The 27,451-nt window shown below is 43.7% G+C and overlaps 1 protein-coding gene across 1 annotated transcript in view; it reads right to left on the bottom strand.

Moving 5' to 3' along the window:
* The window catches only part of LOC144592031 (guanine nucleotide-binding protein G(q) subunit alpha-like), a 153,412-nt gene that overhangs the window by 60,633 nt on the left and 65,328 nt on the right, over window positions 1–27,451 (bottom strand). The window contains 2 exon segments of the mRNA XM_078396223.1: window positions 23,157–23,231; window positions 23,234–23,343. Coding sequence (XP_078252349.1) covers window positions 23,157–23,231; window positions 23,234–23,343 — 185 coding nt within the window.

The raw sequence follows: 27,451 nt of genomic DNA, 5'->3' as shown, positions 1-27,451 counted from the left end.
GTTTCAGTCTACACCTACCCAATGTAACAGAGACCAAAAATGTATCAGCGATTGTTTATAAATAATATATAAATTACATATTTTCTGACATTTTTAATTGATAATCCTTAATAATCTATTGATAATAGATTTCAGTATCTGCAGTTCCTTGTGTCTACAATAGTACAGAATCAGGATGTTCCACAATCAATGGTTGGTTTTGATGGGTTTGACTGCCTGCCTGTTTCTCCAGCAGTTTGTTTTCTGTTCAAGATTCCAACACCCACAGAATCATGGATGATACTACCAATGCATGGTCATAAGGTTCCCCATAATATCGAAACAGCTCCAACTCTACTGAAGCAGTTTTAGGCCAGAAGTTCCCGTGTCATTGGGGATACTTCAAGAAAATTTCCTTGAATAGTTTTCTTTGCTGTCCAGCTGGAAATCTCCACCCATAACCAAGCTCAAATCATCAAAGCTGATAAGAGTATGGGCCTTGGACACAACATGCACAATGCCAAGGTCCACCTACCAACCCTGCTCTGCTGCATCACACTGACCTCCAGCAAAAAAAAAGTTTACGGCAAAAATAAGAACCATTCCCATATCATAGAAGCCACCGTAGAAGCGAAGGCAGACACCAATGAAGAGATTCAAGAAGGTGACTGCAGAAAATGAAGGACATTGTTCAATCCATTGCAGGCATGACCATTCTACCAACACACAGATCTAGAGGAAGCACAGCGTCAAGAAGACAACTAATATCAACGACCCACATCATCCTGGCCGCACTCTGATCTCACTGCTACTATCGGGAAGGTGACACAAGAGCCTGGGAACTGTTACCTTCAGGTGCTTCTTCCAATCAACCATCAGGCTCTTGAACCACATTGCACAATCCCACCTCAGCAACGAACTACTATGGACTATGTATGGATTCCACTACATACATCATCTTGCACTATTATGGTCTGGTTACCTACTATTACTGTTAATTTATTTTATTAATTATTATACATTTATTTGTTGTCTTGTTGCTTTAATGTGCCAATAATGCTGCACCAAGAGTTTCATTGTTCCATTCCCAGTGCATATGATAATTAAACACCCTTGAGATTCACCACTACCTTCAAAGCACCAGCTTAGCCTTTGGTCAATTGAGATAAAGGACATTTGAAAATCAAGACCTTAAACTGGCACAGAACTAATGGTCTACAGGGCTGCAGTGATCCCTGCCTTTCTGATTCCTGGACAATGTACAACAGGCATGTCAAGATATTTAAAAATACTGTCTACCTTGTCTTCATAAGGTCCTCCAAATTGGAAGAATATCCCAAGCCAACATCCCCCACATTAATGCCCTTACTGCTCTTAGCTTGACTGGCCATGTTGTTCACTTGCCCTGACAGCAGTTTCCTAAAACAAACACTTTGCACCGAGTTCTGTCATCAGAGGGGATTACTAGGCAGACAGAGAAATGTTGAGTGCACAATGTCACTTATTTTTTTATCAAACTAGACAAATTTTGCAAAGAGAGCTGGGTAGGAAAAAAACGTTCAAATCAAGTATCTTCATCAAATGCTAATGCAGTTCCTGCCAGCCAATTTTGTCAGAATCCATCAGATCCAGAGACCATGAAAGAGAAGAACACATGTACATTTGAGGTTTTGCTATCTATATACTAAAACTCTCGTTTGTTTGTTTGTTCCTGAACTACAGCCAAAATGGTACACGATAGCGTGACAATTTTAGGCCCACCTTACTCACCATCATCCCTTTGGTGCTAATGGAAGAAGTTTCATTGAAATTGGTGTTATATATTTTTAATTATTCACATTTTAAAGTTTAAATCTATCTCCTAGAGAGGGAGGGAGGGGGAGGGAAGAAGGAATAAGGGGGTTGAGGATGGAGTGGGGGGGGAAGGGGAGGGGGGCTGAGGGGGTGGAGTGGGGGAGGGAGGGAGGAGAGGGGAGGGGGAGTGGGGGGGAGAGGAGGGGGGAAAGGAGAGGGGAGGGGGGAGGATAGGGTGCTGCACCAATGCAGGAGAGGTTTGGGCCCAACGGGTCCACTTGGTCTTTTCTCATTAAAAATTGAAGTCATCAAGTAATCTAAGTAGCAAAAACAAGTGGGACGGAAAGTCTTGAACAGTAATTAAGCTTATGACACACTTCAATATCCAGGAAAGCTCTTCATTGCTTGGCTCCAACCATGCATCATTTAAGATAGTTGAACAAATGAGTATTTAACAAAACAATTCCCATTTAAATGAGGATGAGTCCAGAATACAATCCGACCTTTGTTAACTATCATGAAAAAGTATTAGATAATAAGATCTGTATCTGTTTGAAATAAAACAGATTTCTAAATTACTTCATTCAGTCCTGACTGAACATCAACTCAGTTAGAAGTCAGAATCATAATAAATTTATTGGCCAAATATGTATACAGACAAGGAATTTGACTTGGTTCTTTGCTCGCACATGGTAAAAACATGATATACAGCAGACAATTAAAAATAAAACATTATAATTTAAACGTGTGAAAATAAAGTACTAGAGTAAAAAGAGGCTACAGATTTTTGGCTGTTGAGTAGAGCTACTGCTCGTGAAAATGGAAAGAAGCTGTTTTTATGTCTCGCTGTGGTGGCTTTGATCGCCCGGCGTTGCCTCCCAGAGGGAAGTACTTCAAAGAGTTCCTGGCCAGGGTGAGAGGGGTCAGAGATGATCTTACCCGCTCGCTTCCTGGCCCTTGCAGTGTACAGTTCATCAATGGGTGGGGGAAGGTTGCAGCCAACAACTTTCTCAGCTGATGGAACGATGTTATGCTTGGTGGCTGAGCCAAACCAGACCATGATGGAGAAGGTGAGGACAGACTCTATAATGATTGTGTAAAACTGGACCATCGTTGCCTGTGAAAGGTTGTGTTTCATCAGCTGCCTCAAGAAGTACGTCTTCTGTTAGCCCTTTTTGACTGTGGAGTCGATGGTGGCCTCCCATTTAAGATCCTTGGAGATGTTTCTGAGGAACTTAAATGACTCCACAGTTGTGACTGTAGTGTTGTGGATGATGAGTGGGGGGGGGGAAGGGAGGGGGAGCTCTCCTAAAGTCTATAATAAATTCCACTGTCTTAAGAGCTCCAGGTTGTTGCGATGGCACCAGAGGTAAACATCTTAAAAATCACAATGCTTTGTTATTTATTTAAATTACATTACAGATGTTACTACCAACTTTGAAATGTCATTTATATTACTAAGCCAATCAAGTATAAATGTTATGGAAATATTTATCTGTCACGAACAACTAATCAATTTACATTCAAGGTAAATTCTGATGCTAATGCGTTTAGTTGTTCAGTGAGAGAATAACACGATGTACACAGTATTGTAGGCATATTTTTTAATTCACTGAAACTATAACTGAAGCAAAATAAAGTAGTTATTGAAAGAAACAAAATGTCTGTGCTTCAAGTCAAAGTAGCGCATTGCATTTTCCGCTTTACTATTTAATGCCTTTACTTGGCAGGAAGAACGGAATTTCAGACGATAAATTAAGATTAGTTCAAACTATATTGAAGAATTCTTCCAAAGCCTTTGCATGCCTAACTACAATTCAGCACTTGCAAGGTAGGGAGAGATCTTTGTCACCAAGCGTCAGTGTTTCCTTCTTTTTCAAAATGAAACATGGCCAAAGTGAATAATATATTTTTTGAATCAACATCTCATTCACTATCCCACTTAAGCAGTAGGTTGTAGAGATGATTCTAGTTATATAAAAGCAACCAAAACTCTTCCAAACACAATATCTTTTTATTGTGGCACTGTACTATATACCCCCCCACCCACAATGTAGTATTAGTGGATTTCAATTTACCTAATATGCACTAGCGGGTAAATGTTTTACCTTTTAAATGCCATCATACTACTGTTTCAAGGAGCCTCTGTACATAATTCTGCAGCTGTTCATTCATTTCATACTTCTCATCTCAAGGATCAAAATAAGCAGCGTGCTCAACAAAATAAAGCAAACAGAAATGGCCTGAGATGACACACCAGTCAATTCTGGTGAGCAATGGTGTGATCTCAACATATTTATCAGTGTGAACCAGCATGATAGCTGGCAGCAAGAAGGGTGCCGAGGGAAGACTTCAATCCAACGCAACACCATTCACAACAGAACACTGTTTACATGCTTAACCTTGTGTCTTGACACTCTTGCTGTGCATTTATGAAAACAGTAGAAAGATACAAATTATCTGAGCATATAGAAAAATTCAGATTGATTATTAATCATTTAATAATGTTTCATAGATTAGTTCATATATTACAAAACCTTGCAGCAGTTATTTCTTTGAACAAAATATTGACAAAAGTAAAGAGGATACAAGAAATTGCAGATACCGGATGCTATCTGAAAAGTCCCAACCTGAAACATTGTCCTTCCCTTCCACAGATGCTGCCTGACCAGCGGAGTTCCTCCAGCACGTTGTTTTTTGCTCAACAAAAGATTTTAACAGAATAAAGATAAATGTTCACCAAAATAAAATTTCCAATGTAAATGTGACTGGATGATGAACCTCACCAATCTAATGAACAAGGCATTCAGCTACAAAGCCTCTGACTTCAAAGAATGCTTCCCACAAAGATATAGGGATTAATGCTGTGTAAATCTCACCACATGTTTCAGACACCAGCTGGGGCTAAATGGGTAGAAGTTAAAAACAGGAAGGGATGCTCACTCTGGTGGCACTGTACGAAATACCCCCCCACACGCAATGTAGTATTAGTAGGAGATTTCAACATATTTAATATGTACTAGCGAGTATATGGAATGATCTACCAGAGGAGATAGTTGAGGCTGGTACAATACCAATATTTATTTAAAAGACACTTTGACTGATACAGGGATATGAAAGGTATAGAGGAGTATAGACCAAATGCAGGCAAACGGGACTAGCTTAGATGGGGCGTCTTGATCGGCATGGATGGGTTTGGGGTGAAGGGCCTATTTCCATGCTGTATGACTTTATGTGGGTCTCCCATAGTGTAATGGGTTTGACAGAATGGAATTTCTTACATGTGTTCAAGAAAGCTTCATTAATTGATATACAGAAGGTTTTGCTGGAGAGTGTGAACTCCTCTATGGGAATGAGATTGGGCAAGTGACTGGAGAAGCACCTTGGGATCCATGACCAAGTGGCTATGAAGAAGCATAGGATTGGTCCATAAGCTAGGGTCCTACTATAAATTGGGGCAAGGTTGATTTGGGAGGTTTTCGGTGGCAACTTGCTGAGGTTGATCGTGAGAGTCTGTTTGCACGTTAGGGGATGGCTGGTAAATGGATGGCTTTCAAAAGCAGATAGCAACAGCACGGGTGCAGCATGTTCCTGTTAGCGTTAAGGGATTGGCTGGTAAGTTTAAGAAACCCTGTTTGATGAGCGATGTTGAGGTTCCAGTCAGGAAAAAAGCAGTCAGACAGATATATGTCGGATTTAGACAGTCAGGATCAATAGGAATAGGAATATTTATTGTCGCATGTGACTAGGCACAATGAAATTCCTTGCTTGCATACCCAATGTATACCACCTACGGCGCTGACAAAGTTACAAAGCATGCTGGCTCCCCCTTTTGTCCCCCCCCCAACACCCAGCGGTTCCCATTGTCCTTTGCCGTCGTCCCCCCCCATTGTCCATTGTTCTCACCCCACCTCCCTCACGGCAGTCCCCCCACACTCTCATTGATCGTCGACCGACCCGCGTGGCTTCATGGTGGCCGCCGCTTCACCGCCGCCGAGGCCTCACCACTGTCGATGTCCCATTTCACACCTACGTGGTGCCGACCCGGGCCCCGGCCTCCATTGGCCGCTCCGCCGACCCGGGCTCCGTCGGCCGCTCCACCGACACGTGTAGACTCAGCCATCTTTAACTGAGGCGGACAAAATGTGTAGGAATGAACTGCAGATGCTGGTTTAAATCGAAGGTAGACACAAACATGCAGGAGTAACTCAGCGGGACAGGCAGCATCTCTGGAGAGAAGGAAGCGAATCCCTTTGCGAGTAAAGAAGTGCAAGGGTATATTGAAGAAGCCAATCAGGAGGGCAAAAAGAGGACATAAAATGGATCTTGCTGGCAAGAAAAGGGAAAATTCTGAGATTTTGCAGGTATACAGTATTAAGAGTAAAAGGGCGACTAGTCCCTTTAAAGATCAGCATCACCATCTTTGTGTGGAGTCAAAAAAGATGGGGGTCATATTAAATGAATATTTCTCATCTGTTTTTACTAAGGAGAAAATCATGGAAGCCAATGAATTAAGGCATGTGTTGTGATGTCTTAAATCAGATTAAAATTACCAAAGAGGAGATATTGGCATTTTCAATATCTTCTGTATTGTTCCGTTTGCTTTATCTGTTGTACTTGAGTTTGCCTTGAGTATTGCCTTTGCAATACTATAACTGTGATGCAGGATAAAGTGATGTTCACACATGGCCTCATGAATGATTCCCCACGACAAGTGTGAGAACCTTGCCCTTTGAGTCTGAAATGCACTTGTAGCAAGGAACCCAGACTCGACTCACAGTCCTTCTGGATAGCAGAGTATGTTCTCGCCTCCATTTCAAATGTCTGTTGAAAGATTTGCAGCTTGTGAATCAAACTATTAGTATTATAGCAACATTCTCCTGCTCTGTTGAGTGGATTATCACATTTTTGTCCAGATGGATGGCTTCTTTTGTTGCTGTGCTTGAAAAATTCAATCTTTGAGTAAATTACTGAAAAGCAAATAGAAATCCTTGGGGGGCTATTATCTGAAAGGGAAATCATGTTTATCCAATTAATTTAAGCTCATTGAAGCAGAAACATATGTTATGGATAATGGGGAACAGGTAGATGCACTATGCAAATGATCCTGTATTACATAGAAAGTAGGTGCAGGAGTAGGCCATTCGGCCCTTCAAGCCTGCACCACCATTCAATATGATCATGGCTGATCATCCAACTCAGTATTCTGTACCTGCCTTCTCTCCATACCCCCTGGCCCCTTTAGCCACAAGGGCCACATCTAACTCCCTCTTAAATATAGCCAATGAACTGGCCTCAACTACCTTCTGTGGCAGCGAATTCCACAGATTCACCACTCTTTGTGTGAAAACAAACTTTCTCATCTCGGTCCTAAAAGACTTCTCCCTTATCCTTAAACTGTGACCCCTTGTTCTGGACTTCCCCAACATCGGGAACAATCTTCCTGCATCTAGCCTGTCCAACCCCTTAAGAATTTTGTAAGTTTCTATAAGATCCCCCCTCAATCTTCTAAATTCCAGCGAGTACAAGCCGAGTCTATCCAGTCTTTCTTCTTATGAAAGTCCTGCCATCCCAGGAATCAATCTGGTGAACCTTCTCTGTACTCCCTCTATGGCAAGAATGTCTTTCCTCAGATTAGGAGTCCAAAATAAAACGGGTTTGTGTTCTTAGAAAGCAGCTGTATTGCAATTATCTGTAATGCAAAGTCTATCATCTGTACATACATCAAGAAATGAGAGTTGAAAAAAAGGTGTTGATTTACCTTCCTTTTCTCCCTCAAATTTTATTCCATATCCCAAATGATTGCCATGATTGTGGCTAGTGAGGAAGATTGTCAAAAGATTCTGCAGTATTTAGACCAAATGGAAATAAGGGCTGAGAAATGACAGATGGTGTTTAATATGGACAAGTGTGTGGTATTGCACTTTGCAAAGTCAAATGTAAGAGGAAAGTATCCAGTAAATGCTGGATCCACTGGAACATTGATGTATAAAGAGTTATTGATGTAACTCCTTGTACTTTTTGCGAGATCCTCTCTCACTGCTCTCCCTCCGTGATTCCTGCTCCCCCACCTCTTTTGGTGTACAATTCCGTAGCTCCCTGAAAGTACCAACACAAGTAGTTAGGATAGTAAATAAGGCATATGGCATACTTGCTTTCAGCAGTTGGTGCATTAAGTATAAAAGCCAAGAATTCATGTTGCAGCTATCTAAAACTTAGATTAGGCCAAATTTGAAGTATTGTGTGCAGTTCTTGCCACCCGTGTCTTCGTGAATGATTCACAGGAAGCTAGTGTGCAAGTACTACAAGTATAACTGTTATGACCGCATTCTGTTTTACAGATGTCCAGGAGTCACTTTTGTGCTTAAGTTGGAAAATACACAAAATTACTCAATATAGTAAATATAACTTCACAGCATTCTAATAAATGTTATTGATGAGGGACAATTTACATAAATGTTTATTTACTGTTATTGCCTGCCTCGTTATAATGGTGCAGAACCCAAAGTGCTGGAGTAATCCAGTGGGTGAGGCAGCATCCCTGGAGGACATGGATAGGTCACTTTTCAGGTCGGGACCCTTCTTCAGACTGATTGAAATGGGGGGAGAAAGCTACAAAAGAGGTAGGTCAATGGTCCCACTCCACGATTCCTGCTGACAGTTCTGCAAGATCCTCTCTCACTGCTCTCCCTCGGTGATTCCTGCACCCCCACCTCTTTGCCAGCTTTTTCTCCGCCACTATAATCACAAAACGTTATCTATCCATGTCCTCCATAGACGCTGCCTGACACCCTGAGTTACTCCAGCACTTTGTGTTCTATGCTAGAATCTAGTATCTGCAGTTCCTTGGGTCTACGATGGTACAGGATCAGGATGTCCCACAATCAATGGTTGATGATGGGTTTGACTGCCTGTCTGTTCTATCCAGCAGTTTGCTGTTCAAAATTCCAAGACCCACAGTCTCATGTATCTTCAGTTTTCTCCCATCAATACTGTTTGTTTCAAAGTAATAATATTCAATGGGAGTTCACTTGTATACATGGGTGTCCATTAGGCGGATGTACATAACCTGCTGATGGCCTATAATTAGGAAAGCTAATGGAATGTTATCATTTATTGCTCAGGGAGTTGAATTCAAAAGTAGGGAGGTTATGCTTCAATTATACAGGCCATTAATAAGATCATAGCCATCATATTATGTAGAGTATTGGCCTTCTTATTTAGGCAAGAATATTAATTGATGGAAACAGTTGAGAAGATTTAATGGACTTCAAAAGTCAAATGCTTAATTGTCATATCTACTGAAATAGGACAACAAAATTCTTACTTGCAGCAGCGTAAAAGGTCCGTAAACACTGTACTCAATGTAACATAATAAAACAAATTTTTTAAAAGTTCAATAAAAAATCCACACTAGTAGTGCAAAACAAAAACAAATGCCCAAAATTCAGACTTAGAGTCATATAGTGTGGAAGCAGGCCCATTGACCCAACTTGCCCACTCCAACCAACATGTCCCATCTACACCTTCTTCCCAATGACAGGCATGAAGTGCAGCATGGCCCATGTGGCGTGGGTCCTTGATGCCTTTTTGAGGCAGCGTCTCCTATAAATCCCTTCGATGGTGGGCAGGCCAGTAGCAGTGATGGACCACTTTTGTAATCTCCTGATTTTCTGAAATTAACCTCTATGTGGAATGGAAAGGTTGGACAGACTAAGCTTGCATCAGTTGAAGTTGTGAAGAAATTGGCAAAATATTACAAAATCCCAAGTGGTCTAAGAATCACTTTAAAAATAAGGGGTTTCCCGACTTAAAACATGCAGCCATTTTTTTGTTCTGCAAAGGTTGAGTCTTTGGAAATTCTCTTGCTCCAAGAGAATAGAAGCAGAGCCTTAGAATATTTTTCAGATGAGATGGAGAGGATCTTAATGAGCAAGGGGTTCAAAGGTTAATGGAATTAGGAGGAAACGTAAAGTTAAGGTTATGGTTCATCAGTCAGAGTCTTGTTGATTACTGGAGCAAGTTCGAGGGCATTAACACAGTGAATTAGGAAGAGATGTAAGAGGAACCTCAGAGGCATCGTTTTCACTTAGGGGGTAATCCAGATCTGCTAGAAAGCCATGGAAGCAGACGTAACTTTCAAAACACAATTTATAAACAACAGATATGACTTTTAAAAGACATATAGACAGGTAAGATTTATAAGTTATGGGCCAAATGTAGGCAAATGGAAGTAGCTTAGGTTACCAACTTGAATCAGCATAAAGGTGGACCAAATGGCCTGTTTCAGTGCTGTACACGACTCTGTAGCCGCACACCATCTTCTAAATTTAATGACTTTCCTGTTCAATACCAAGCATCAGAAAATATTCCATTTGTTTTCTGCAACTTACTAGTAGATTTGCTTTGGTGGAAATCTTCCTCTTTGAATGCTTGGTGTGGCTATATAGCAACAAATGTAACATATATTTAGGCCGGGTAATTGCATCAGGGCTGCAGAAGATTTTGCTGTAGTAAGCCCTTCATGTGTGTGGATCAGAAAATGATTACTCTGTCCCTTGCATGTTCCTGATGATGACAGGTGTTGCTGGAGATGACCAGTTAAGTTGTCAGCATTTATTCTGTGCATCACCAATCCACATCTGCTGTGGTCTGTGTGGAGACAGTTCAGAGATGCCCATAAGTCATGATTAAGATGAAAGTTAGGGTTTTTGTGTGACAGATGTTTCAGTAAATTTTGTGAGTACTTGCAAATTCTATTTGTATTCCAAGTTTTATCAAGATTGCAAATTGCCTTGCCTCTAAAAGAACTCTTATGAATTCAAACAGTGTAGACCAAAGTTAATGATATTCTTATGAATGGAGAGATGTTTATTAAGGGAGATGATGGCCATAATGCATTAAGTGACCAGGACAAATATCATGTACTCTTCAAATGAATATCAATCAGCAATATCCCAGTCCTCAGAACAATGTTTAATAGTTAATCTCTAATCATGGTTAACTGGTGCTGTCCTTTCCAAATTTCAAAAGATAAACTCTGTTCTGGGCAGCCCTATACCCATATTTCCAAAGGAATTTATTATAGTTATCTAGAAAACACAAAATGTGGGCGATTCAAGGGTAACACAGGGAAACTAGAATAAAATATAAGAAACTGTAGATGCCCATTAGATGCATTATATATCTCAATCACTTAATAAACCAGCTGATATCAGAAATCACCTTATGAGGAAAATTGGCCAGTTATGACCCTTTCACAAAAAAACAGGGCAAATAGAGTCCAGCTGATTACTCCTCCATCTGTCTATTAATCAGTAGCAAAATAATGGATGGCATAATTTACAATGCTGTCAAGCAGTATTTGTTCACCAATACCCTGCTAACTGATCTTGCATTTCACCGGTACCATTCCACTTGTCATAGTCTTGATCCAAACAAGGACTTAAGAGCTGAATTTCAGAGGTAGTTGAGAATGAATGCTTTTGACATCAAAGTACCATTTGGCCAAGGAGCCAAGATAAAACTAATGCCCACAGGCATCAAGGGAATCCACTCTATTGGCTGGAGCCAAACCTCACACAAAGGAAGATGCTTTCCTGCTGGAGGTCAATCATCCAAGACCAAGGACACTATAGGGAAAATTCCTCCGGGCGGTGTCCTGGGATCGTTCCAATTTTGTTTTCATGGTAGATGTAGAGGATATGCTGGAGTTTGCTTTCCCACACGGTGCTTTACTCTAATACAAAATCATTGCATACATGCCCCCATGAAACTTCTTAATCAAGAAGACAACTATGCGTGGTAAAAGAAGATACATCATCTGAGATAATAAAAGGTTTACTAAATATCTTGCTTTTTTGAGGGTATTCCAATGATATGGCATTCTTAAAACCGTCACTTTACCCCAATTGCACAATTGACTTGACTTGACCCCAGATCATTATATGGAATGGTTGATCATTGAGCTCAGTGCTGGTTCCTTGATAGTGTAATGTAGCATAGAAATAGGCCCTTCAGCCCAACTTGCCCATGCCAACAAAGATAGAGTTACAGTTTTGTTTATTGTCACATGTAGAGTGAAAAGCTTTTGTTGCGTGCTATCCAGTCAGCAGAAAGACAATACATGATTACAACCAAGCCATTTACAGTGTCCAGATACATAAGGGAATAACATTTAGTGCAAGGTAAAGCCAGCAAGGATAGTCCGAGGGTCACCAATGAGGTAGATAGAAGTTCGGGACTGGGACAGTCTGGGAAGAACCTGGGAAGAATCTGAATCTGGAGGTGTGCATTTTCACACAGCCATACCTTTTGCATGATGGGAGAGGGGAGAAGAGGGAGTGGCCAAGGTGCGACTCATTCTTGATTATGCTGCTGGCCTTGCCGAGGCATCTCGAGGTTTAAATGGAGTCAATGGAAGGGAGGTTAGTTTGTGAGATAGTCTGGGCTGCGCCCACAATTTACTGCAATTTCTTGTGGTCTCGGACGGAGCTGATCCCAAACTAAGTTGTGAGGCATCATGATAAAATACTTTTTATGGTGCACTGTAGAAGTTGGTGAGAGTTGTCGGGTCATGCTGAACTTCCTAAGCCTTCTAAGGTGTGCTTTCTTGGTCGTGGCTTCAATATGGGTGGTCCAGGAGAAGTTGTTGGTGATATTGACTCCTTGTTCAGCGCTGTCAATGCAAACTGGGGCATGTGTACCATTACCACATCTACACTAGTCTCACCTGCCCGCAACTGGCCCATATCCCTCGAGGCTTTTCATATCCATCAAACATCAGATCAGCTTTTGATCCCATTGCTAAAAATGTATGCAAACTACTAAGTATTGATTGACATTCTGTTAACCACTTTTGCTGAGCACATATTCAAAATATTCCATGTTCTGGTAAATGATAGTGCTGTCAATCTTATATACCAAAAGTTGTTTCACATTCTAAGGAACCGATTTCTAACAAATATCTACTGATCTATTGAAAATTCAACTGATCCAGTATCAGCAGGAGGGGAGGATTGTGAGGTTAGTGTTCCAGATTTTAGCTATTGCTTTTTCTGATTTCATCCCAATAGGCTTTAATCTAATTTTAAGACATGCCCTGTTTCTGTATCTACCCACCAGAGAAATCATTGCCCTACATATACCTTATTGTATGCATTTCTCTTTTAAATCCCTCAATTAAATCAGATCTTAACTCAACTAATCACAAAGGATTATTTTTTTAAAACCTCATCCAGCACACCTCAGAACTTAACCCTTTAAGCCCAAATTCAAATTTGTTCAATTGTGCTGAAGCCAAAAATATCCTTTCTGGTGTGCATTGCTGAAAACTGAATGTAGCTTCTGGTGTTTGAGCAAGGCTCTTTACAACAGAAACATCAATTTCTCATTTCGGTATTTCAGCTCCTTGGAGATAAACCAATTCTCCTGGCCAGCTTCCTTTTAGTGCACAATTTCCAAATTAATTTATTCTTTCTCAGTTCTTTTTCCAACCTCCAATACTTCACCTTAAATTATCTTGGCAATGCTTAATAAGGAGAGGTTAATTCACACGTACGAAACAAACCCCAGCTTCCAAAGTGAAATCTGCCTGGAGATGAAGCAGAGGCAACACGTGACAGACATCATAAGTCTTCAAAGTTTAACCTGAAAACACATAGCCAACTACCTGATCCTGAATTTTTGGACACTACTATCTTTTAACCACGGTCTCAGACATTTTGGCTCTTTGGCTTATCAGAACTGCTGGAATACAGCTTTGAGGTCAAATATTTTGGAAGGTTGCAACATGATCTTACCAATGAATATTGATCTTGGCAAATATAGCATCAAAATTATTTGCTTTTGAATAACTAAAAACAGATTTCCCTATTTAATGCTGAGAAAGCAAAGTTCCTTCGACACGGGTGAAGGAATTTTTGAAAGCTTGGAGGTTAACCCTTTTACATTTTCTACCCTTTAGGGAATGTTAGCTAAAACAGCACTGTTATTACATCAGAGACTATGCCAATATCCTCACCGTGACCCCCTTTCCCCAATTGCTTCAGGACATTTCACCTTGCTTCCGAGTACATTTCTGACTAACACTTGCTCCAATCAATGTTCCTCAACTGCAACAATTACTTCTATTTTCATAGAAGTGCTTAAGTCGACTTCCTGAGATTAAGGAGATTCGGTATGTCAAAGAGGATTCTCTTGAACTTCTACAGGTGTACAGTAGAGAGCATATTGGCTGGTTACATCATGGCCTGGTTTGGCAACTTGAACGTCCAGGAGCGGAAAAGACTGCAAAAAGTTGTGAACACTGCCCAGTTCATCAAAGGCAGCCAGCATCATCAGAGACCCACACCACCCTGGCCCGTTCTCATTTCACCCATGCCATAGGGGGAAAAGGTACAGGAGCCTGAAAACAGTAACGTCCAGGTTCAGGAACAGCTTCTTCCCTACAGCCATCAGGCTATTAAACACTACAACCTAAAATAAGCTCTGAACTACAATAGACTATTATTATTATTACACTGTTATTGTGTGTGTGTGTGTGTGTGTGTGTGTGTGTGTGTGTGTGTGTGTGTGTGTGTGTGTGTGTGTGTGTGTGTGTGTGTGTGTGTGTGTGTGTGTGTGTATGTGTGTGTGTGTGTGTATGTACTTGCGAGTATGTGTATATATATATATATACACACTGAACTTTTTTTTCTCTCTCATTTATCATATTGTTTACAGTGCACTTTGTTTGCATATTCTGTTGTGCTGCAGCAAGTTAAGGGCCTGTCCCAGTTCAGAAATTTTTAAGGCGACTGCCGGCGACTAGGCTGTCACCGCACGTTCGCCGGGGTGTCGCAGGCATGGTCTTGAGTAGTGTCCAATGAGTCGTAGCAGATCATGGGTCGTCTTGGAAATTTTATGCTGTTCGAAATTTTTCAGCAACAGCTGGCTTGACGCCAATGATCGTAGCTTGTCGTATCCTGTCGTGGGCGCTGTCGTAGGTTGTCGCCAGGTGACTTTGGTTGCCGCCGGTGCTGATCCACCTTTTATAGGATTTTTGTTTGTTTGAATAAAGTAAAATTTGGACATTTTGACCAAAGATTGATGTTTGAAGTTATTGTATTTCAGAGTAGTTTCTCATGGCATCGCTTTCAAATATTTTAGTTTCACTTATTTTGACCAATAAAACAAAATAAAACAAAATCAAATAATTTAATTTCAGATGCTGGTTAAACCGAAGACAGACACAAAAAGCTGTAGTCAGGCAGCGGGTCAGGCAGCATCTCTGGAGAAAAGGAATGGGTGACTTTTGAAGAAGGGTCTCGACCCGAAACATCACCGATTCCTTTTCTCCAGAGATGCTGCCTGGTGCGTTGAATCACTCCAGCTTTTGTGTCTGTCTCAGGTGTATAGGTTAATTGGCTTCAGTAAAATTGTAAATTGTCCCTAGTATGTAGGATAGTGCTAGTGTATGGGATGATCGCTGGTCGGTGCGGATTCCATGAGCCGAAGGGTCTGTTTCCACGCTGCATCTCTGAAGTCTACTTGTCCCAAAATGACCACTTTGCGTAAAGCGGGAAATCACCATTCTTTCATGGGTCAGGAAAGTATCGTGAATGAGCACCTTGAATGGATCGACGTTGCTGTCGAATAGTTTTTTTCTCATGCGTGTTTGTCATGCAAAGCGGCCGAGCAGAGCACGGCAGTCACTTGTGCTGGTGTGCAATGGTCGATTCTACATGATCTTGGCATATATCCGCCCTCGGGAAATGGAACAAAGACATGCTGCATCCGAGTGATAATTCTATCCGCCCACAATTGTCAAATAGATGAATATTGTGTGAAATGGGAACTATGTTTTCTCCTACAATCCTTGTGCCTTTTTTGTGAGATAGATATACTGACTGGTACCATTTTATTGTCGTGGGTCGCCGGTTGTCGTAGCTTGCCATCGCCTAGGTGGTAGGTTGTCATAGGCATTGTCGTGGCCATTGTCGTAGACATGGGCGTAGGGTAAAGAAAAAAATCAAAGGTTTTTCGGCGATCTGCTACGACTTTGACAGTCACCGGCAGTCGGCTTAAAAATCGACGAAGTAGGACAGGCCCTTAAGAATTTCATTGGCCTATCTGGGACACATGACAATAAAACACTCTTGACGTAAGCTCCAAGTCCTCCATTCTGTTCCAGCCATTTCACAATTCAGCTCAACTCAATTCCACCAGAGTTCCATTTGTAGCTTCACCACTGCAAGCCCCTGTGCTTAGCTTTCACGTGGCCAATATTAAGCTTGTTCCGAGGGATAATAACACTCAGTGTTGCCCCTTTAGATGGGGTGACAGTATGTCTGTCAAAGAATACTGAATGGAATAAAAGAGCAATTCAACAATATATGGTCTGCCCAATTAGATAGAGCTTATCTATCATTTTAAACTAATCAGTAACATCCTATGCCATTTGATAAGTAATTCCAATGGTGACGATTTCTTCTGGGTTATTTTTTATAAAATCACCTTAACAATTTTTTTTCCTTTCAATTATTTTGAGAACTTGAATATTTTGAACCAATTGAATCGCTCTACAGCAGGAATTTAGACCAAGTACTTAAAATGTAACACTTGTCCAAAAAAAAATTAGAAGCAAAAGAGTAGATGTAATTTTGAGATGAAATGAAAAATGTCAAACAAATAAAAAATAATTATTGCCATAAGAACATGCATATGTTGGAAATCCTAAAATAAAGAGAATGCTGGAAGTACTCATCAGATCAGGTAACATCTAAGGAAGAGAAATAATTACGTTTTCAGGATCCGTCATTCGAAATCGGAAATTGAAAAATCAAGTCAATTTAAACTGCAGCAAAGGGAAGGAATGAACAGAACAGAAGGCATGTCTATGATAGGGTGCAGACCAACCAGTCCTTTAAAATAAAAACAGCATTTGAAGACAGAAGAGAAGCAAACTGAGAGAGGGAGACAAGGTAAAAATGACACGAAATGTCATCCATTCCTTCTCTCCAGAGATGCTGCCTGACCCGCTAAGTTACTCCAGCATTTTGTGTCTACCTTCGAGGCAAAAATAAAGATTACATTTAATTACTGAAAGGGAATATTGAGTCACGAGCGTGGAAAGTACCTAGCTGGTTGATAAAGTAGCATTCCCCAGCTTGAAAGTGGTGGATAAAGTGCAGACTGAAGAAAGTACTTATACAATCTGCATTGCATTTCTCTAATGTAGAGCTGTTTACATCGTGAGCAATTCACAAATTTGGAAGTGCAAGTGTACCGCTACTTCAACTTGAAGAACTATTTGATGGCTCGGAAGAAGAGTCAAGTGTAGGCATTGCATCTCTTGTGGTTGCATAGGAAAATGTGATGGGACAGGGATTGATGTGGAGATGAAAACAAGGAACAGGAAATTAAGAACAGTCTCTTCAGAGTGCTGAAAATGGGAGGTCTAGGGAAGATATGTCTCCTTGTAGAAATTATGGGGGGTGATGCATTGAATGTGGATAGGAGTAAAATGGAAGGAGAGGTCAAGGTGAACCCTCTTGCTGGTAGGAGAGGAGATGGAAGAGAAATACAAGAAATAAAGGTGTTGTAGTTAAGAACCTTTCATGAAAGTTGTGACAAATATCTGAGGTGAAAACGAGCTGTTTTTGCCTGTTTAAATTATTGACTAATCTGCTGTACATTCCTAACATTCACTGTTTTTAAGATAATCTAAAGCTATTAAAAAAATGATCACGCTCAGATAATAAAAAAACATGAATTTAGGACATGTTGCCAATTGAGAAATAAAGTTAATTTAAACATGATAGCTTTAAAATGGATCCTTTGCTGATCCATTTGTTCGCCAGATGCAAAAATATATTTTCCTCAATTATGATCTAAACTTGCTAGAAATATTCATATTCATCGGGCAGAGGTTTAAGGTGATAGGCGAAAGACGATAAAAATCGGAGGGGTAACCTTTTCCACGCAGAGGATGGTGGAGAGGGTACAGAGGAGATTTACTAGAATGTTGCCTGGGTTTCAGCACTTAAGCTACAGAGAGAGGTTGAACAGGTTGGGTCTTTATTCTTTGGAGCGTAGAAGGTTGAGGGGGGACTTGATAGAGGTTTTTTAAATTTTAAGAGGGACGGACAGAGTTGACGTGGGGAGGCGTTTCCCTTTGAGAGTGGGGAAGATTCCAACAAGGGGACATAACTTCAGAATTAAGGGACAAAAGTTTAGGGGTAACATGAGGGGTAACTTCTTTACTCAGAGGGTGGTGGCTGTGTGGAATGAGCTTCCGGTGGAAGTGGTGGAGGCAGGCTCGATTTTATTATTTAAGAGTAAATTGGATAGGTATATGGATGTTGGGAGGAGTTGGCTGCGCCTAACGGCTGCGGCTCTCTGGCAGTCTGTTGTCTTTTTTTCTTTTTTTTGTTTGTGTCGTTGTTGGGATGGTTTTTGTTTTTATTTTTGGCTGTGTATGTGTGGGTGTGGGGTGTGGGGGGGTGGGGTGTGAGGGGGTGGGGTGGGGCAGGGGGAAACCTTTCTTTTATTAGGTCTCTTCCCCGAGGCGCAGCTCGCCCGCGGGGCCTTCCATCGCCCGGCGCGGCTCGGCTGCGGGACGTTTCAGTGCCCGGTGCGGCTCGGCCGCTGGACTTAACATCGCCCGGTGTGGCCGCGGGACGTTTCAGTGCCCGGCGCGGCTTGGCCGCTGGACTTAACATCGCCAGCGCGGCTCGGCCGCGGGACGTTTCAGTGCCCGGTGCGGCTCGGCCGCGGGACGTTTCAGTGCCCGGCGCGGCTTGGCCGCTGGATTTAACATCGCCAGCGCAGCTCGGCCGCGGGACGTTTCAGTGCCCGGTGCGGCTCGGCCGCTGGACTTAACATCGCCCGGTGCGGCTGCGGGACGTTTCAGTGCCCGACGCGGCTTGGCCGCTGGACTTAACATCGCCAGCGCGGCTCGGCCGCGGGACGTTTCAGTGCCCGGTGCGGCTCGGCCGCTGAACTTAACTTGCAGCATTTTCCATTAAAAAAACTCAACCTACAATCAAATTATTCTGCAGTACATTCAAGTACAACAAAGTATATTTCCTCCCTGTAGAAATCAGCAACAAATCAACTGTGAGAAACTGTCTGGTCTCGACCAGAAACGTTACCTATTCCTTTTCTTCAGATGCTGCCTGACCCGCTGAATTACTCCAGCTTTTTGTGTCTATCTTTTGTGAGAAAAGCAACCTTTGTAGCAAACCAAATACTGCTTTAAGTGAAGTTGAAGACAAAAAAATGATGTGTAAAAAATAGCATTGCTAACATTCATTATGGATTTAAAAGTTTTGCTGTGTAAACACATTATTGTCTTACATGTATTGGGATTGGAGGTGGGCCAGCTATGGCTGTATTAAACATTGTCCACGACTGAAAATTTTGTTTAGCACTACTTCTTAGGAACACTATTCCAAAATAAATTCCAAAAATCGACTATTACCAAGTATGTCTTGTTAATTTTTCGCTAATAGATGCAAGTTGTTTGCCAAGTGGTTATAAAAGCATGTTCCTGTACTTCTCCATGCTGTGTTGCTTTCCTTCCACATATAGCTCTATCTATCCCACTCCAATAAAACTGTAACAGATACTCAGAGAGCTATTAGTAATTCAAGTGAATTACAACTCAAAACTTAATATCTTAAAACATAATGAATTCCCCCCCCCCCCCCACTCAATGAGTGTTTAACATTCCAGACTACAAAAGTAATTTGTTAATCTTCAAAAAGTATTAAAATCAATGCATAATTGTTGAAATCACATTGGTATGCTTGAAGTAAATGCATACTTTAAATTTGGTCTTGCATTTTCTTTGTGCATTATTTTAAATGCCATTGTATTGAGTTCATAGAAAATAATAATCACTTCAGAGTCACCTCGTACCTAAACACTAATGAAAACAATGCAGTATTACTAATGGTTAAAGCCCCCCCCCCCCCAATCCGAGAACCGATAAATGTAGGGCAATGAAGATTTCTAATCAGATCTTGAAAAAGCCCTAGCCGACATAGCAGAAAACAAATTGTTCCTTTTGAGCGAATTTAATGCCAGGGTCAGAAAACAAGCAACCTTCTAGCAAGAGGTGACAGGCCAAGGGCGAGGAGAAAAAGCTAATTTCAGCAATGTACTCCTGATTAAATTGCTTGGATCATGATTTTGGCATAACAAACACCTTCTTCCCCAAAGACAAGCCCAGACCCCATAGCAATATCCTTGGTCCAGCACTGGCATCTGTTTGAAGAGGTCTTCAACTGAGAAAGAGCATTCAGGGATATCCATAACACCCATGTTGTCACAAGCACCAAAGGTCATTTGAATGACCGTCTAATCTGCTGTTATCACACTATCAGCAAGACCCTAAAACAGTAATGGCAATGTAAACATTGTCAAGAGGAAATCAATGTTCCAACTCTTAAGAACCATGCAACTAATGTTCTTTACAGCAGAGAATTTGACGTACAACGTGACAACATATCCAATTGGAACCACAACATTCAGTGACTATAATTCAAGACTCTTAATTAAAAAAAAATAGCTCTGGTTTGATAGAAATGAGCAGGAAATCCAGTAGTTAATCAACCACAGATGCATGCTTTTCTCAGTTTGGAAATTCTATCTTACGCTAAGGGGAAAAAACCCAGCTCTTCTGCCCTCAAAGATTGAAATCGGAAAGTAAATGCCTGATTCAAACAGATGGTTGGTGGAAAGAATGCAGGATGCTATGTAGTTCATGAACAACCATGACAATGGATGGTATTTGTCCACGCTGTTAAGACCATTTATGGTCCAAACATGAAGACAGCCAAATGAGAGTCAATAACAGATGGAAATTGATCAAGGACAGAACTCCTAAACCTTGCCCGTTCTTGATGCAAGGGTCTCTGACCCAATTCCACAGCAAACTATCCCACGCCAACCTCACCACCAACTCTGACTGAAAGGTGTTAACAAGTCAATATGCCAACTAAAAAGCAATACAACCACCTTCCGCCTTCAAGAAAGGAGCCATCTGACTGCAGTAACTACAGGGATCTCCTTTTTATCTGCCAAAGGGAATATCACAGCCCGGTCTTTCTTATCCACTGTCTTCCAGAATGTGAAGTGCTTGGGCTTTTTGCTTGAGCAGCTTACACCCCAGCTGTATGAATATTGACTTATTTAACTTCAAGTAACCCTCACTTTCCCTCTCTCTCCATCCTTCCCCCTTCCTAGTTCTCTGACCAGTCTGACTGTCCCCGATTAAATTTTATCTGTGTGCTTCGTTGTCACCCTCTCCTAGGCCAACAATGATCTATTCTACATGTTCCATGAGCTGCATCTCCTTTGATGTCTCATTTTCACACCTTACACTTACATATCTCTGTGTCTCCCTCTCCCCTGAGTCTCAGTGTGACAAAGGGCCTCGACCCAAAATGTCACTCATTCCTTCTATCCAGAAATGCTGCTTGTACTTTTGGAGTCTATTTTCTGTGAAAAGCTGCTTTCTGAATCACAATGTTGCATAGTTTGTTGCAGTGCTGTAAACCTGTCTAATTCCATCTAAGACCATGCAATGTTTTAACAAGAGAAAGAATGAGATCCTGATGATCTGCATTCCTTTGTGGAAAGTATCAAACTCCCGCATACATTATCTATTGATTCTAACTATCCAGCTATAAATTTTACCATTTACCATAATACATTACAATTTCATTAGAAATAATTTATAAAGCATTTTTTTGCAATTGAACAAGAACTTCTGAAGTTTGTGATTTTCCTTTCAGGGCCTCCATAAGTCTGGCAGATGAATACAAGATGCAATCCCATCCCTACAGTGCCATTATGAATTGTTCCAATTGATTTGCAGCCTTGACTAATTCTTTAGCTACCGATCTCGTGTTTCCCAACAGCCAAGCTAAACTTTGAAAGACATCAAAAGAGCCCCAAGACCACATAAACATTCTCAAATCAGGATGAACATTCTCAATAATAATAATGATGTTGTGGGAAGTATCAACACACACACAGCAACATGTTCTGTATGACAGTGTATAAATTTACAATGTTTGCTGGCCACTGCTTATTGTAAAATACAATTCTTTTGAAATTTAACATAAATCTCATCACGTGTCAGTTATATTAAGCATTATATTTTTACCTTGTATCCAATATATACCTACAGCAGCAATCACTAGTGAAACAAAAACAATGAAATACAGTAAACTCTTGTTACAATGGACCACGTGGGGGGGGGAAGGAACTATTGTTCGTCATCGCCTATTGTCCGCTATAACCAAGTAAGTATTATCATTGTATGTAGTTGAAACAAATATCTGCGGATGGTGGTTAATGCACAAAAGGACACAAAGTGCTGGAGTATCTCAGCAGGCCAGACAGCATCTATGGAGAACATGGACAGGTGACATCAAGACCTTTATACTGATTCAAAGTGATTCAGTCTGCAGAGTTACTTCAGCACTTAGTTTTGCTTCACCTTAAAACTAGGCATCGATGCCGGGGCCTTCTTCACTCACCGCACAGTTCAATTGACGCGGCTGTTGGTGTGGCTCATGTTGTAACCCGTACCCCTTGCACCTCTTTCTTCAAGCTGCCGCCGCAGACAGGACGTGCTTGGTTACTGTTGGGCTCCCCCCCCCCCCTCTCACCAGCTGCCACTTCTTCCTGTCAGCCATCGCTTTGCTCTGCTCCACCACCGCCCTCCTCCTCCTCTGCCGCAGCTGCCGACATCTTCCAACGTAGAGTATGTTGGCGACTCCGGGGCAGAAGGAGGAGGAAGAGGGAATGGCAGAGTGGACAGTGCGATGTGAGGAAAAAGAGGTGACAGTGGAGCGAGGAGAGGGGACTAAGCGATGGGAGGAGGAGGCGGTACTGGTGGAGCGGGCAATGCGATGGCGTACCGGAAGGTGGTAGCTGGTGAGAGAGGAGGGAGCCCTACGGTGACCGAGCACGTCCTGTTGGTGATGACGGCCTGAATAATGCAACGTCCCCAGGTGCTACACTTTGAGCCGCAACAACAGCTGCGTCAACTGGACCATGTGATGGGTGAAGAAGGGCTTGCTGGAGCACTTTGCGAGCTGGGGGTGGTGTCGAAGCTGTGGCTGTAAATGGCCAGCTGGGCGTGTGAGCCTGGGGTAGCGTCGGCAGGTCTATCCGCCATAATCAAAATCTGTAATACAAGGGTCCATTTAAACGTGGGTTTACTGTAGTTGGATTGTTGCCATTTTCATTCAAGTAACAAATAATTCAGCATTTTTTTGGTGGGGTGGGACAAATCTGGTACACAAGACCTTTCATCTACCTTTGCTAAAGATAAATTAAATAGCTCTACAATATTTATCAAACAAACACGAGTACCAATTTACCTTATTGTGGTCATATTTGTACGGTATTTTGAGTGTTTCCATTGCTCTGATCATAGCCTGCATGGCAGTGAAGATTATTCCTGATAGACCAACTTTGTGAAACCTCGTTTGTCCTCATCGGAATACCCTGTACCATGGATGATTCGCATCTGTTTGATGAATGTGCTCTTGCCACTTTCTCCGGTGCCTGGGAAAAACAAACCAAAGCAGCACAGGGTCAACAAATTGTATTTCTACTCAGCAAATCCCAACAGGAATTATACCAAATCAAATCACATTGCAGGCACCACTGCCATGATGGTTCTTTTAACCGAATACATTATTGAAATAAGCAAGTCTCTAACATGCTTTTCATTTTACTAATCAGTTTTAGATTTTGTATGCCTATAATGTATTAACTTTTACCTCAAAATATAATTTAACTGAAAATCAATCACAAAGCATTTTCTTGGATTCAGCACATACGCCAGAGTGTCTGTGATGTTCTTCATGCTCTTTCAAGAATCTGGCACACTAACACACCATTACACATTAAAAACCAATTCTTGCAATTGAACAATAATCCTGAGACAACCAATGACATTTGTCCTTAACTTTTGATTTCTGTTGATCTCTTTATCAATTATATTCCAATATTATTTTAAAATAATCATTAAATTAATACCCTTGTGAGAAAACACTGCAGTGGATGTAACATTTCAACCATGGTGCACATAAAACACTCCTTTTGATATTGTTTCTTGAAATAAATCTTTGCACTTATTTTGCATTAAAGATGGTGGCAGATTCGATATATAAATCTTCTTCTTCTTCTTCTTCTTAAGCCCTTGGCTCCTCGAGGGAGCAAATGTCCTCCACCTCCACTCGGTTGTTGGCGGTTCTTTCGAGATCTCCCCAGTTCAGCCCACTCCCAGACATTTCTGCCTGGATACCTCTTCTCCAGCTGTTCCTGGGGGCGACCTCTTTTCCTTTTTCCTTGAGGGTTCCATTTCAGGGCTTGCCGGATGATGTTTGGTGGCAGGTTTTCTGAGGGTGTGTCCAATCCAACTCCATTTTTTCCATCGAATTTGTAAGTCAATTGGATCCTGGCTTGTTCTTTTCCACAGGTCCACATTGCTTACTTTGTCTCTCCTCCAGATGTTTAGTATGATACTAGACCAAGTGGACCTGTTGGGCCCAAACCTCTCCTGCATTGGTGCAGCACCCTGTCCTCCCCCCCCCTTCCCCTCAACCCCGCCTTCCCTCAGCCCCACCTTCCCCTCAACCCCGCCTTCCCCTCACCCTTCTCACCCTTCTCCCCCCACTCCCCCCTTCTTCCCTCCTCCCTCCTCCCCTCCCCTCCCCCTCCCCTCCTTTTAAACTTTAAAATGTGAATAACTTAAAAAATATAAGACCAATTTCAATAAAACTACTTGCATTATCACTAAGGTGGGCCTAAAATTGTTGCGCTATGGTGTACCGCTTTGGCTGAAGTTCAGTCACAAACAAGATAACAAACGAGAGTTTTAGTATATAGACTAGACCAAGTGGACCCGTTGGGCCCATTCCTCGTAGAGGGGGACAAGGAATGGGAGAGGGTGTGATTGAGTGAGCCCTGGACCCAAAGCCTCTCCTGTATTGTAGCACCCTCAACCCCCCCCACTCAATCCCCCTTATCCCCCCCTCCTCCCCCCACTGACCCACTCCATCCCCCCTACCCACCCCCACTTGCTCCTCCCCTGCCCCCACCACCACTTTCCCCTCTCCTACCCCCATTCCCCCCGACCCTGCCTCCACCCCCATTTTCCCCTCCCCTGTTCCCCCCTCCCCCCCCACCTCCCTCCCCTCCCCTACCCCCACTCTCCCTTGCCCGCACCCCACTCTCCCCACACCCCAATCTTCCCTCCTCCTCACCCCCACTCTCCCCCACCCCCACTCTTCCCTTCTCCCCACCCTCCCTCTTTGCCTGCACCCCTCTCCCCACTCCCAATCTTCCTTCCCCCCCCACTCTCCCCACCCCTTCCCTTCTCTCCACCCCTCCCTGCCCTCCTCCCCACCCCCACTCTCTCCTCCCCACCCCCACTCTCTCTCCTCCCACCTCCTCCTCCCCCACTCTCTCCTCCCCCACCTCCTCCCCTTTCTCCCCTCTTCCCCATCCTCCCCTGCCACGCACTGTCCCCCTTCCCCCCACCCCTACTCTCTCTTATCCCGACACCCAATCCCCTCACCCCCAGCCTCCCTTGCCCCCCACTGTCACCCTTCTCACACCCCTCGTCCCCCCCACTCCAACTCTCCCCGACCCCCTTCCCCCCAACCCTCTCCCCACACTCTCCCCTCTTCCCCACCCCCTCTCCCCTGACCCCCACTGTCCTTCTTCCCCCACCCCTACTCTCTTCCCCCATCACCCCCCTTCCCCCACACCCTCTCTCTCCTCTTCTCACCCTCCCCCCATCCTCCCCCTTTAACTCTCACTGTCCCCTTCCCCCACCCCCACTCTCTCTTCCCCTACCATCACCCCCTTCCCCCCACACCCCCTCTCCCCACCGCCAACCCTTCTCCCCCTTTAGCTCTCACTGTCCCCTTCCCCCTCACCCTCCCGTCCCCACTCCCCTCTTCCCTGACCGTCACTGTCCACCTTCCCCCCACCCCGCTGTCCCCTCCTCAGTCCCACTCTCCCTCCCACCCCCACTCTCTGCTGCTCCCACCCTCCCCCTCCCCGCCACTCTCCCCTCTTCCCTGAACCCCACTGTCCACCTTCCCCCCACCACCTCCGCTGTCCCCCTCCCCAGTCCCACTCTCTCCTCTCCCACCCCCACTTTCCCCCACCCCCCCTTTCCCCCATTCTCTCCTCCCACCATCACCCCCATTCTCCTCCCCCAGCCCCACTGTCACTCTCCCCAACCCCCGCCTCCCCCACTCTCTCCTCCCCCCACCGTCACCCTCCTACCCCCACCCTTCCTCCACCCACTCGGCCCCCACGTCCACTCCCCTCCGTGGAGCCGTTGGCGGCAAAAGGCACTTACCAAGCGTGCAGGGAGGAGGAGAGAGCACCGGACTACTCGAGTCGGGCAGTGGAGATGGGACTACTCGAGTCGGGCAGCAGAGGTGGGACTACTCGAGTCGGGCAGCGGAGGTGGGACTACTCGAGGCGGGCGGCGGGTCTGGGAGTGTGGGGGAGGGGAGAGAAGCGAGGGGAGAGAGGAGAAGCGGGAGGCGCGCACAACATGGTGGAGCGTGAGGACGAGGAGAGCGGCCGCCATCTTTCTCAAGTCGCGATGGGGCCGTCGGTGGCAGTGGCCCTGGTCGACGCCGCCATCGGTGGAAGCGGCCGCTGAAGGAGGAGGAGAAGAAGCTGCCCGCTGCGGCCTGTGTGCGGTGACGATGCGGGGCGCTAGGCCCGGGCGGGAGGGGGGACTCGAGGACGCCGTGCCCGTGGGTTGAAGGGATGGATGAGTGGACCATCAGTCCGACCATCTCCCTTCTGCTCGGAGTGTCCCCCGGGTGTGGGAGAGAGGGGGGAGAGTGGGGGGGGGGGGGGGGGGAAGAGAGTGGGGGGCAGAGGAAGAGAGTGAGGGGGGGGAGAGTGGGGGGGGTGGAGAGTGAGGGGGGGGGGAGGAGTGAGGGGGGGAGAGTGAGGGGGGGAGAGTGAGGGGGGGGAGAGTGAGGGGGGGGAGAGTGAGGGGGGAGAGTGAGGGAGGGAGAGTGAAGGGGGGGGGGAGAGTAATGAGAGGGAACCCCTGATTGCGGGCGGGCGGCTCCGCTAACGGCGTCCATCTTGTTTGTGCGAGTGAGGAGAGGCCGTGCGTGTCTCTCTGGAGACGACATAGGCACAGCACTTTGAAAAAATGTGTTTAGAAATGAAAGTTTTAAACTTTAAAATGTCTGTAATGTAAAAAATATACGACCAATTTAAATAAAACTTGTTATAAACAGTCGCCAGGACAGTGGTGATTAAGGTGGCGCTGAAATTGTGGCGCTCACAGGCGCATTGTGACGTCACACGCTGAAGATCTTCAAGAAATCGTTAGAAATTAAATGTTTTAACTTTAAAACCTCTCTAACTTAAAAAATATACGACCAATTTAAATAAAAGTTGTTGGAAACAATCGCTGCAATAGTGATGATGAAGATGGTGCAAAAATTGTGGCGCTATGGATATTTTGAATTACATACGGATTTATATATATATATATATATACATACAAGATCTGAGTTTTAGTAGTAGACTAGCACAAGTGTGCCCGTTGGGGCCGTCCTCGTAGGGTTTCCATTGTAACCGGGAGGGGAGTGGGGGGGAGGGAAGGGGGAGGGAGGCA

Source organism: Rhinoraja longicauda, chromosome 3 (assembly GCF_053455715.1).
Source record: "Rhinoraja longicauda isolate Sanriku21f chromosome 3, sRhiLon1.1, whole genome shotgun sequence".
Classification (NCBI taxonomy): Eukaryota; Metazoa; Chordata; class Chondrichthyes; order Rajiformes; family Arhynchobatidae; genus Rhinoraja; species Rhinoraja longicauda.
This window is presented reverse-complemented; position numbering and strand designations above follow the sequence as displayed.